The sequence below is a fragment of the Saccoglossus kowalevskii genome, chromosome 13 (genome assembly GCF_978046115.1).
Source record: "Saccoglossus kowalevskii chromosome 13, keSacKowa6.1, whole genome shotgun sequence".
NCBI lineage: Eukaryota > Metazoa > Hemichordata > Enteropneusta > Harrimaniidae > Saccoglossus > Saccoglossus kowalevskii.
This window is the reverse complement of record NC_140653.1, coordinates 19,454,923-19,469,392: the sequence shown is the minus strand read 5'-3', so window position 1 is coordinate 19,469,392 and position 14,470 is coordinate 19,454,923. Positions and strand designations below refer to the sequence as shown.

The following is a 14,470-nucleotide window of genomic DNA, read 5'->3' as shown; positions in this document are numbered from 1 at the left end:
ATGCATGGTATATAGTTCACTATTTTCTACACTTACATATAAATAATGCATTAATGATATAATATTTTATTTAAACCTCCGTACTGCTCATCTGTTTATCGATTTCAACTGGGCGAAAGAATACTACCGCAGTTTGCGCAATGACATGATTGAAAGGTCACAGTGAGTTGGTTGAGGTGAACAGCTGATTGGTGAGAATGGCAACTCCGTCGAGTTCACGTGTTTGGGTTTATCTTCGTAAAGGAGTTGAAAACAAACCACAATTGGCGAAGTTTATACAGGTATAGTTAGTCCAGTGTTGTCATGAATAGACGTATACCAAATTGAATTGTCGCGTTCTTTGATGATTGGTGTATTATGGCAATGTACAATTTTAAGTTATCATGCAGCCAGCTGAGTGCGAAATTAAATGATCAACGAAACAACTTGTCGTTTAAAGTTTAATAAAACGTTTATCCGAAGATAAGTAATTAGATTTTAATCGTCACCCCCATAACCCTTTCGTTTAATATGATAAAATTAACATTACTGAAAGAAGCTGTCCTGTATGCGATATTGAAGATGAAGAGCACTTTCTGTTAAAGCGACGTGCCGCGTCCTGTTTGATATGGAACTCATAGCGACTAATACAACTCGCGTAAAATACGTTGTTTATTTACATGAAATTCGAACGCGCGCTGCGCGACGACCACCGCGCTTTAAAATGTCAGTTATACAAACGTAAAAGGCAGATCCTTCTCAACACAATTAGACAGTGTTCTGAGGACAACACTGATACAAGCTTTATCAACATACTATGCACAAAGAATACTGTCATGCTAAAATGTCTAGCAAAATACATATATGAATGCTTCAACCTAAGAGAAAGCAAATTAAAACAACAGCTGCCTCACAGATATCTAAATAAGTAACTTTCGGGCAAGTTTGTTGTTTTAGTTTTGTTTAGTTATTTTTTCTACTAGTGTATCTTCTTTTTTTTTTATTCTGAATGTTTCTAACATGGAATGACAACAATGCTTTATTGTACTTAGATCTATGTCCATTTTTTGGATACAGTGTACGACTTCAAAAAAGACTATATTATTATTATTATTATTATTACGATATTAAACAATTATTAATCCCCATTTGAAATTGTGGTTGAGAAAAATATATATATATGCTTGAGTGTGTCCCACAAAACACTTGATGGTTTCCCAAAATAGATAGGAAGCAGATCTATTGTCAATGGATCTTTATTTAGCGGTAAAACATACACGTCAAAATACACTGCTGACTAAAATGAGACTGAAATGTGGCGCACAACTGGCACATGACTAACTAGAAATTTGAAACAATGTAACAACACTGTGGCGCCAACAGGGACGCATGAAATATCAATGTACTAGTATTCAAAGTGAAAAAGTGTAAATAATTGAATGGAAATAAACGAATATTCGAACCCATCCCCGACAGAAATAAACATCTATAAAAATTTTGATATAAAACAAATTTACAACTTCATGAAATCTAACCTAACAAATTTGTTTTTATATTAAAGCAAATGTTTTTTTTTACTTTTCAGAGCATCTTGGATTTTTTTGGTTGCCATGGACACATAGGAGAAGTTAGTTGTGTGCTTGAAGACAACAAGTTAATAATTTCAGACAGTAATGAGAACCGTGTCTTACTTAAGGTCATTAATATGTTGGATTTTATAGCAATTTTTATCTTTATGCATTTAATTCTTTTTATTCAGAAATGTTATCCCCAACAGGAAAACACTTGAAATTCATGATTATGTCATACAGGTATCCTCATCCTATTGATTGTCATTGGTCATTAAAACTGATGTATGTGAAAAGTATGTCAATTTCATAAGGTAAAAATGAATTGCTTAGTATCGGTACTCCAAATCACAATAAAAAGCACGCAAAACACGGATTAGAAACATGAGTCTATGAAACATTGTACACGCGATACAAGAACAGGCAACATACAAAGTGGAAATGTACATGAAGGTACATAAAATGCAAACAGAACTAGTATAGTGGTTTGTACTGATAAAGAAGTCATGCAGTCAGCACCACTTTTGAATAAATTACATTTCCCATGTGACGATTTTAACTATTGAAGGCCTTCACTATGGTTGTCATTGAAAGTTTGTTTTAATTTTCTGCACTTCTTTTTAGTCCCTGTTCGATCGCAGTCTAAAAACGGGGACTTATGGATTGACCTTTGTGCATCTGTATGTCCGTGCACCTGTATCTTAGACATGATTGGACCAATCACAATCAAACTTCACACATACATCATACATAATAGTATACATATGCACATTAATTTGTTCCCCATTTTGATTCAAGATTGCTGAATAGTAGTCATTTTTGTGCTAAAAAATCATCAAAATCAACTTTAATGCTCTTCATTTTATTTTTCATATCGGATTTAAAATGGCCGACTGGCGGCCATTTTTTTTTTAATGAATGCAGTTTTAGTGCCATATCTTTGCCATGCTTTGATTATGTTTGAATTTTATATATTCATTATACATCATGACATAGATATATATATACTGATTCAAAATGGGCAAATGGCAGCCATTTTTGTGCTAAAAAATTAAGCATTCTGGCATACCAGAACTGAATCTTGGTGTTTATGGATGGATTTGGTACATACATTAGAGAATATTAGTTTCTGATGCACATCATTTAATTTTTAGATTGGATTCAAAATGGCTGACTGGCGGCCATTTTGTTTTAAGAAATGCGCTTCTAGAGCCATTTCTTTTTCTCAAATTTTATATACTAGTATTCATCATACATCATATTATAGATATATAGATGTATTCAAAATGGCCGACTGGTGGCCATGTTTTAATTAATGCTGTTCCAGAGCAATATTTCTCAATATGGACAAGTACTCGTTTGACAATCAGATACAAGATGTCGATCATTTTAATGTTAAAAAAATCATCATAATCAAGCATCATCTTCTGGATCCCATCTTGAATTTTCAAGGTGAATGTTTCGGCGAAGCACTCCACTACCACCTTGAAGTATTTCATTAGGAATATGTGTATGTGACAATGCCCTCACAGTTTGGAATCAGTTTACCAACAGCCAATCATATTGCTTCTTTCATCAACGCGCTTGGCCAAGCTATCAACATTGTCGGGGCATATGCAGGGTAATCTTGTTACACGGTTCAGGGGGTGTCAACAACCATCCCAAAGTACCGTTTTCTGAGAGTTTTTGGCCTTTGTTTTCACCATGATGGTTGCCAGGCGGTGAAAATGCTCGCACAGTGGAAGCTGTGTTAGCTTGCAGTGGATGTTGAGGCAATACAACATTCGGACAAAAGCCGTTCAGGGTACTTAGTTCGGAGTCTGATGTGTTCGTTTTTAGTCGCACTGGAAATGGTAAATCATTATGTTATTATGCTTTACCAGCCTTGCGACCATCGAGCGTGGTAATAGTGTTGAGCCACTGTTGAGTATTATAGAAGAGAAGGTGTTATACCTCAAAGTTCATGGTGTCACTGCAACATATATTGACAGAAATGAAGCCAAAGATGAAGACATCAGAAATGCAAAGCCCCAAATGCTTTTTGGTAGTCATTGTAACAAAGCTTTCTATTGGTCGGTAAACTTTCTATCGCGCAACCATCTGACATACACGGTTATGAATAGAATTACCGCACGGTGTTGTGGAGGGAGGAATGTTCGAACGGAGCAACACCGTGCAGGCAGACGATGCTGGATCCATACTCCTGACATGTTTATGTTCCAACTATATTACTATAAACAAAATTATATATCTTGATGTGACGGGGGACTATGTCATGCATGACTCGTTAATTGTTGTCTCTCGTAAAAATGACATTTATGAAAAAAAAATTTAACCATTCAGTGCCATCTACAAAATAATTTTGTACAGTCTGGCTGCTTCTTTTCACATGAAAAATTGATAAAAATTGACAAAGCTGATTGATCAAAAACTAAAAGCAATATCTTAAACAGTCTGTATCACCAAAAATAATGATGAATTTGAGTGGGAATAAATTTCGGGATGGGAAAAAACTGGTGTTCAAAGGTTTAATCTGACCTCTGAAATGTATATGTGTGAAAGTAAAGTGCCATAATTGTTTGGTGATTATTTATAACTTGTAGAGAATTCTATCAAATTCTGCATGCGATACAGTCGGTGTCATTACTGTGACCGCAATTGCATTTGGACATGTTTGACTTCAGGCAGAAAGTATAAATAATTCTCTGTTTTCCGGTAACACTACTACTTGCCCATATTTTTGGGGAAGTTTATTTATGTACTCAAATCTATTTATTTTTATGGAAATTAGCTAGGGGCATTTCACCTACATGTATGCTGTAATTTTAGATTCCCTTTACTACTTCTTTGCAGTAAATGACTACGGTAGCATTTGAGTATGGTTCACAAAAACCAAAGAATACAACTAATTGGGAAAAATTAAATAAACTAAAAGTACCCCCTCACTACCCAGTATTTGTTTTACCATTACCGAAAACACCAGATTTGATTTCAGTTTTTATTTGGCCTCAGTTGATTTTGTGATGTACATATAATTCACCCATCTAGCAAAAATACCGATTGTGATATATATTTTGCACATTTTGTATGCTGTCTGTGGCGGCTCTTTAATCGATCTGAAACATGTTTTCATTTATTCATAGAGACCATCATTCTGTCCAATTCATTGCATCAAATCAGATCAGATTAGTGCTGTATCTGAGTCAGTCCTGCAGCGTGGAGTTGATGTTGGTGTAGTTACGTTATTGAGAACCAAGGATAAGAGAACCCTACTTACGAGAAGAGCCCAACATCTGAGAATCTTCCCTGGTATATGGGTTCCTCCTGGTGGACATGTAGAGCTAGGAGAAAGTGTAAGTTTTTCAAAGTAAGAAATTATATCATAAAAGACCATTTATCCCCCGGTAATCCCTTTTGTGATAAAAATGGTCACGTTAATAAAATACATATAGTCCTGGTGGAATACTGTAAAATGACTAATTTTCACTGGGTTTAAATTTCGCTGATTTACCATTTCAGGCGTATTCAGTGGGTTTTAAATTCACGGTTTTATCATTTATATAATGTGTTCTATGCTAAGTTTTACATATTCACTAGGTTTTAATTTAGCGCAAAAATTTTTGGTAAAATTTTTGAGGTAAAAATCAAGGATTACAAAAACATTAGATTGAATACATGGTGCATCATTTGTTGTAGGAAATCAAAATTTCCATCAAATCTCAATTATTTGCAATGTTTTATGGCCAAAAAAACCTGATTTCAATCATGAGTTAGCACCGTGGAAAGGACGGATTTATTTATAGGTAAAATACCTTGCATTTGTCATTATGAAATCTGTTATATGCTAATCACCTATTTACAAAACATCATTCAGCAAAATCAATACGATAAAACCAGAATAAACTTCAACTTCAATGATAACAAAATCAGCTCAAAGAACACCATTGCAGGTTAACTCATATTCTGGAAGACATGGCAGAAATATTTTAAAACATTTTCTAAAACGTGCTTTCACAAAAAAACAAAATTGAAGTTTTCATATGATTTAAAGCAAACCAAAGAAATGATATTTTTTTTGTATTAAGCTATGACTGAATAATAGACAGTACTGTTACATCTACAGTAAAGTAAGTTATTTTTGTGTGTACGTCTACAGCTGTAGGAGATAGTTGCATGATGTTGGCAATCTTTCAGCGTCATTAACACCACAGACTGTCAGTTCAATGATTTTTCTTTCCATTAAGTAAAATCTATGTTAAAGTTGAACCAGTTTTTCCAGTTTTTTCGACTTTTTACAATTAACATGTTTTGCACCGTACTGTGAATACATGTGTTCAGAGACAAGATCCTATTTCCAATGGGCTGGAGCGTTTCTGTGTCCAGTGTAAACAAAGGAAAGTATTTGTGGGTAACGTCAATAACCTATCGTAGTTTACCATATATGAGGGGAAATTCAGCAATTCAGTTATGGAACAGCAAATTTTGTTTTCAATGTAGAATAAGTCGATATTACACATGGGTATTTTCTATATTTTATGCCCTTGTGGTGGGTAAGTTTATATCGCAAAACTAGGCATTGAGGTGTTCTTTTCGTCACATAAAACAAATTGACTAATTGTTATTGAATCGAACATTGATAGTGTTGAGGTCTAATTCAAAAAACTTGTTTATTTGTACTCAGCATGAACATCAATACATTGTACAGCAAATACTTCTTGATATAAAATATGGATTGTTAAATAATAGTTTCATGAGGAGTTGACATCGTAGAGAGCATAGGAAGGAGGGTGTGCGCAACAAGCATGAGGTTGCGAAGCCACCGTAGGAGGAATTACAGCGATGGCCTGAATCGGGCTTCTCACGACAGCGCTTTGCCTGGTTAATGTAGTTGTTGACGTTAGAGCGGCATTTGTCTCGGTGACAACTAATCGGAGAAGTGCCAAACATGTGTTGGTACTCTAGAATATATTATGCCAAAAAACCTTCCGAAAATAAAACAACGCTAATGATTGACGCATACAACGAAAACGTAACACTGTTGTTCCATATTAGGAATGACAAGCGACTAAGACGATACAGAACTTTAGCAAGAATTTTGGTGGTAAGCGACAAAGTATCATGACAACGCAATGGAATGGGAAACATCGTAGCGATTGTTTGGAGATAGCGTTGCTACAGAAGCAGATCTAGTCTCTCAGGGTTCAACTCGTGTTTATCAAAACAATGTCTGAAGTTACAAAACTGACTGAGAACACATCAAAAAAAGTGTAAAATTTTCAATGTTAGTTAACTGCGCGCGACAGCCCTCAAGTAACGATTTATGAATATGGCTGACAGTTATGCCATTCACAGTGTTGGTAATGTTTTCATCTGTAGTAGTCTGCCAGTACAAAACAATGTATTGAGAGATATTTGAATTGGTAAAGCTTACAACTACATCATTTCAATGTGTGCCTTCACTTGAGGGTACTATTTACAGCAATGATAAATTTCATGTCAATTATTTTTTGATCTGATCTTGATTGGCAGAATTCTATTTTGGTTTTAATCCTTTTGAGCACAAAAGTCAACATTTTCTCCATCACATATTTTAAACCCTTACAATTTTTTTTTCAAAATTTTGATCAAGATTTGTAGCTGGTAGTAAATTATGTCTATTTGGTTCAAAATTATCAAAAAAAATAGAAAAATACATAAAAACAAGAAAAATATACCAAAATGTTGTTAAAATTATGACACTCAAAGGGGAAAAAACAAACTCAGACATACAGTACCTGAAGAGTTTCATTCAGTTTTGGCTTGAAAATCGGAAAATAATAGATTGCTGATGCACAGAATTTTGTTCCAGTATTTGGTTGAAAAATGTCCGAGTGGCAGCCATTTAACTTTTTTTTTGCTGAGTGGCTGATATAATTTCCCCGATGTAACAATTAAAGAGCAAACAGTGAAATAAGAAAAAACAAAACTCAGCGAACGAGTATCTTGTATTTTATACAGTATGAACATTTTTAATCTATTACACTTTGGTTTTATGTTGTATCAACCTTTTCACCACCAGTTATCTCTTTTTATTACAAATTCAACAAATTGTCCATCAGAAGATTGGAACAAAAAATAGCCATATTGTTTGAGTAAAAACTGTAAATAGACTTAAATTTTGTCAGTGGGTGCAAAAATTGGGGTTCATTTCCAGAAATATTGAAGAATATAAGAAAAAAGTGCAGAAAAGTTTGGGTGAGAAAGTGGTGAACGGGTTAAGGCTGACACAGCACAGAACATCTTTGTATTAATTAATCATTTCAATGTTATAAACCGACCAAACCAAATATAATCCTTGTATCAAAACATATAAAACTATGCAAAATTAAAATTCTAACCCAACTTCTATTTATTTTTTTGAGTTAGTTATTTGAAGCTGGTCTCAGAGAATTACATGAAGAAACTGGTCTCTCACTGAATCCCAAGGAATGCCCTGGCAAAATAATTTGTTTGTGGGAGGTGAGTTGTCTGCTAGAATTATATTGTGGCTATGTTTGATGCAATATGGATAAAAACATTTTATTAAATTGTTATTTGATAATCAAAGATGATTAATATTATTTTATCATGAAGTAAATAACGGTTGTACTGATTTATTTGATGAAACAATATAAATCTCTTATTCACGTGGGCACTGTATGTTTCATTAGGCACAATAATAATCACTGCACGTGGGTATTAGTGTTTTCTGTTGAATGATTACTAAACAGTATTAGTGTGGGCTGCAAAAGTAACATGATAATCATAATGAAATTTGGTTATCAACATGCAGTATGAAACAACAATGTTAATAGTATACGATAATGATCATAGTACCGTTAGATATAATGTGTACTGGGGTCAGTCAGAGCTATGACTGTGTATCATCATAAACCCATGGCACATGATGCCATCGTGCCAATGTGCTTGCGATTACTCCATTCAGTGCACGTCCCCTATTGGGACTATTAATTGTATTGGCTTGTGCAATAGAGAAACAGCTTCACAAGATAAGACTATTATAATATTTTAGCATCATTGTACATTACAAATAACAACAAAAATTAAAAGGCCTTTCAATGGGCAAAGACATATTTCGTTTAACACAAACTGTGTTCTAAGCTTGTTCTAAAATTAAAGGGCTATGGTCGTGTTCGTTATGGGACTCATAGCGACGTATACAACGCATGTAAAATACATTATTTATGTACATGAAATTAAAAAACAAGCTGGGCGGCAACACCTGCCCTTTAATATTGATTGTTTTTGTTTTTTTGTTTACATATTTTGTTAGAGTATGTTTTTAGGGTGTGCCCGACAAAACAAATTACAACAAGTGACAATATTTTTATAATCTGTTTATAAGTTCCTGTTTGGACGAAGTCTTTTAATTTTATAATGTAGATGTCAAGTGTAATTCACAGATAGATCACCATTGTTTGACACCCCCTGCCATGTGAATTTAAATTAAAGGCATGACAAATGTTAAATTGTATTCAACACATTATTTTGAACTGATATTTATTAAAACTGCAAATTTGAAGATACTGCCTTCATCATTTTTTTCAACACAAGAGGGCGCTTGACTTGTAGAATGGGTCTATTAGCCACTTTAGTCCAGAACTAACAATACAATTACAAAGAGTTGCAATTGCTGTATTCCCTATCCCAGAATCTCAAATTCGGTCATTACACATATGTTTACATTGTAAGCCCCATGTAAAGATTTATTGTAGGGCACCATGGCAACAAGTATTCATATTCATGAGATGTATGGTAATGTAATTTTAGTGCCTCATGTCGATCCTCAGACTTGCATTTTCTCAAACATACTTTAAACAATTTTAGAAGGTGCAATAACATAGACATGCACCTCAATTTTTTTTCACTTTCACTTGTCATCTATGTTTTTCTTTGCTATGTCTTAAACTGGAGGGGTCATCATGCAACACCTGTTAAAATTTGATGTAAATAAATAATCTGCTGTACTTGCCACTTGGGACTCAAGTTTCAAGGACATGCTCTCAACAACGACAACCCCTCCGCTTTAATATTACCGATACACTTTAATATGACGTCAACAATTTAACGGGACCAAGTCATTTTCAATGACTTGTTGACTATAAATTGTGTTTATTATTTCAGTCTGTCTATCCACCCTATTTATCCAGAGGTTTACCAACACGACATCATATAATTGTGTATATGAGCATAAGTGTAGACCAATGTCACGATGACCTTGATAAAAATATCCATTTACAACGTAGTGAAGTAGAAGCATCTGCATGGCTGGATGAGATGACCGTTCAAGCTATTGTCGCTACTGATGAAGAAAGTGCAATAGAAGCAAAGAAGTGCAATTTACCAGAAAATTTTCTGTGAGTTGATTTATCATTATATTGTATTGTTATCTATTTGGTTTGCAGATACCTAGTAGTTGACTTAAAGTGCCTGTGAAATGGCTGCTATTTTGTCTCCTAAAATCATTCATTGGTACATCAATATATTATTAATTTTTATGTTTATAAGCATAAATTATTTTTTTAAGTGAAAAAATGCGTTTTAAACTCAGTCTAATGCAATTTGATTTTTGTGAATTTTAAAACGAGGCTCCTCATTAGCTTCTCATTTGCATACAGAAATTCCCCTTGTGATGTCAGAAGGGGAAGTTGCTGGGCAGCTTACATTGCCAATACATGTAAATAAGGCAAATTGCTTGTACTAAATGTGCTTGACTAAATTGCCACTTATGTACTTGTTCGTTGAGGACAAATGAACTATAATAAACACATAGTATCAAGTTTGCACAACGATCGAGTTGTTAAGAAGTCGTAATACATTGACAGCCCGCGTCAAGCTGCAAGTAACAAGCGTGTGAATTCAAAATTCAACTCCATTTACCGAACAATTCAGAAACTTTTAGCCTGCGAAAATGAAAACAATTAGCAGTGTGTAAGGGCTGCAAAATTTCCTGTTTGTCCGACACTTCGTTTTGCGTCAATATCAAAATTATTGCCATCTTTTACATAACACAGTCTAAATGGTCTCTATAAAGTGGTATTTAGAATCGCAAAAAAAGTCAAGGAATCTATTTCTTTCAAAAGTGTTGGTGTTGCGCCAGGTTTAAGTTTTCGGCGCTTCTCTTTAAACCTAGTTTTTTTTTTTATGAACAAGGATAATTTTGCAAAAAAAAAGAATCTGCAGTAAAGTGAACACTACATATGACGCTGTATGGAGGAGGGCCATCCCAACCTTATCCCTGTTGCTTTCACGGCTGCCATCCACTGACATTGAACCGCAAAAAATGTATATCATTTAAAAGTAACTGTAAAATACTTTATTTTTCGCTTGGAATTAATTTTCGCTATTTTCACCAAAGGAATAATTCAGTGAAAATAAAATCTAGCAAATATACTTTTTTTCCTATATTTTACATTCAACTCATCAGAAATCAGTGAAAATAAATTCCATCTAAAACACCCAAAAAATCTTTTCAGCGCAAATTAATTCTAGCTAAAATAAAGTATTTTACATTATGTTGAGAAACGCAGTGTACGGCTCAGGAGTATGGCTTTCTCTAATATTTTGGCATTTGGTGGCGCACTTTTGGTGAGAGTCGGAAAAACGGAAAAAGTTGAATACTAGTAATCATTCTCAGCAAAAAAATCAATAACTGCCCAATTTAGTGGAACTCAGATCTAAAATGGGAAACGTGTGGGTGGGCATTTCACAGGCACTTTAATTTGTTTGAAAAAAACACACACACATCTGTCGTATAAACGTCGTAAGGTCAAATAAATTTGACTCCTGTTTACAATTCTTTTTGAGTAATTCAGTACTGTAAAATACAGGAGTGGTTCAGCAAAACACACGATTTTTGCATAAATGTTACATCCACCATCTCAACCAATATGTGTTGTACTGTATAACAGCAATATTTTTCTCATCTCTTATATCATTTGTAATATGTCCACTCTGAACAAATGGATATATTATAATATTTAATGACTTTTTTATATACTCATTTTCTTTGATATATGTAGGGTGGTACCTTGGGTGAACCTCTATCAGATTTGTTCATTTTATGATGATACCTTCTATTTTCTAAATGAATGTTTTTGTCATGCTTTCATAGGTACAGATTTTACCATCATTATGCATGATTATGTTTTCAGAGAATCATCACGAAGAGCGGAGATATATCAGCTTGTTTTAGCTTGTCTACTATATTACCGGTATATAATCCAACCAAAATCAGTGCATGTTTTTTCATGTAAATTGATACTGTTACACTATGCATGTAGGGTTGCATATTCAGTTCATGTCAGATCATCTTTACGTCACAGTATTTGCATCTCTTTCAGTGCCACTGTGCTAGGCGACGATTCAAAGCAACACCACAAGCAGTTGAACACTTCTGTTCTTCTCAACAAAGCTCCTTTGTCTGGTAATGATACTGAAAGGATCAGCACAGGAACCAAATTTGCATTATCTCAATGGCTGGATTTTAACAAGTAACTTTAAAACATAATATACATGTACATCAGTGGTGCAATACATATTATTATTATACATCTGTCAGCATAACGCCATAAGTTACAGTGTGCCGTAATTTTGTGTTTTTTTACAGGGTATTTTCATCCTACCATATTAGGAAATGCGAATTCCAAATATGGAATGATTATGCGTGTAAGCGTCCTCTAACAATAAAAACAAACATGGTTTGACCGGACTCCATACAAAGAAGTTCGCTGATTCTGTTCTAAACTTTTGGATTTCGGCATTCCCATGATGTATCTTTGAAAGGAAAAGATGTATATAATAATAAGGTTATTACAAGAATACCTCAAGAATATCTCAGACAGTACGCCGTGCATCAACCTCTGCTGCGTGTTGGTCGATACTCCCGCTGTACTGTCTTCGAGCATACTTTGAGGTATTCTCGTAATAACCTCATATTATCTTTTTAGCTCTTGTGTATGCTTAGCTCAGTCTTACATGGGTACACTTATGAGTGTACTCTCAGGTCACTTGACACACAGTCATTACTTGAACACTTTGATGTGTATTAATAAAGCTCAATCTCTGAGTTGACTCAAGAGCCATCAATGCTGGAACGCAGATGGTACGACGCATGATGAGACAATTCTTGTAAATAGGTTGTATCTGTACGTACAAATGTATCAAAATCAAGCGTTGCTGTTAATTATGTACATGGGTATAATTGGGTATGTATTGAGTAGATTATGTTCTAATGGGGGTACATTACTAGAATGGCAGATGGTAACCTATGTTAGTTCTAGTTTTCAACTTATATTCATATCGTTGACATGCCTGGCCTGCATTTACTCTGATTTTACAAGTGTTTATACATATACTAGTAGTACATCATAGAACACATACATATTTCTATAGTGCAAATTGCCTAATGCCATTATGGTAGGAATATGGTCACATATATTTGCATATATTTGCAAAGAATGACTATACCATAAAAATGAAAAAGAAGAATGAAAAAGCGACATACTATTTTAGCGAATTGTGGTAAATGACGTAATAGCGAAATGTTGATTTAGCGAATCTCTCTTGTCTGTCTGTTATCACCTTCATAAAAACAAATAAAAACTGTCAAGTGTAATAAGGAAGCACTCCAGATTATTTTATAGTTTTCTGTGTTGTTTACAAAGTATGTGTGTGGAGAAAAAAACGTTGTTTGGCTGCCATTTTGAATTTATAATGAAGTCATAAGCGAATTAGTTCTCTAAGACATGCTCATTAAAAACACAGTTTTACAGTATGTTAACACACTGGCAATCATCAATGCCAATAATCTTAACATAAGTGAACAAATTGCAAACTAAGCAAATGTACATATAAACTGTTTTCAACCAAAAATTTTGTATTAATGATATTACATTATATTGTCGCACTCATTTTCAATTGTACTGTATATTGATAATATTCTTATTTGAAAAAAAACTTTACACATGAATATTTATATGATCATGCATTTGCTGATTATTAATGGAATAGACGCTCATATTTAAAAATCTAATCACAGTTTTCATAAATATCCTAATTGTTTTGTCAGCTGAAACACAAATTATAAACAATTTGTTGGAATACATGTATATGAACTTCAGAAAGTTCTAGCTTGTGTGCAACTATAAATTGCTATTAGTCTGCGGTGTATAAGTGAATCCTGTCTCTCGATTATAAGGAAATAGCACAAGGCAAGATTTCTCAGGGAATTGAAATAAATATGCACTATTCTACTGTAAAATTGTGTATGTGTTTCATATAATGTATGTATTGTGTATTTCTTATAACTTTCTTGTGAATTTAATGGTAATTTGCATACAAAGTTCTTCAAATTGTACTTGTTATTTGCCAAATGTGGACTTTATATTGTTTTCACAGTTTATATGTACCTGTTAATATATACTTATTCATTTAGTAACTAGGAAACACTTGGGGAGCACAGACCTCCTTCCTGGAGCTCATTTCCCACATATTGTGACTTACACCTAAAATTAATGCCCCGATACTTTTTTATTTTATCTACATTCTTAGATTAATTGACAATAAAAACATACACTCTGCACTTGAAATTATATAATTGCTATCTCCATGAAATCTTCACTAACATTGATTGGATTGGCTATTGCATCATACCCAAAATTGCTCTTTTAACATCTCTACCAAAATCTTATCGAAATTGCTGTTTCTATAGTACAAGGGCAATCCCTCCTGGAAGTGTAATTTTTTTGAGCTGTACCGCAGACACACAAACCAATGCTACCATTTGATTGAGAATCTGAATGATATATTGTGGTTTCACATAAGTGCATAATGTTCTTAGTCAATTCAAATCCCCTGACATCACTTCATGCTCACCATGGCGA

At 33.9% G+C, this 14,470-nt stretch overlaps 1 protein-coding gene across 1 annotated transcript; it reads left to right on the top strand.

Moving 5' to 3' along the window:
• The first annotated feature begins 185 nt into the window (after window positions 1-185).
• On the top strand, window positions 186-13,848 carry LOC100373639 (m7GpppN-mRNA hydrolase NUDT17-like). Its single transcript, XM_078014150.2, has 6 exons — window positions 186-281; window positions 1,565-1,675; window positions 4,691-4,900; window positions 7,953-8,045; window positions 9,711-9,943; window positions 11,930-13,848. Exons 1-6 carry the CDS (start codon window positions 198-200, stop codon window positions 12,081-12,083), a joined length of 885 nt encoding a protein of 294 aa, XP_077870276.1. The 5' UTR covers window positions 186-197; the 3' UTR covers window positions 12,084-13,848.
• Window positions 13,849-14,470: the final 622 nt, after the last annotated feature.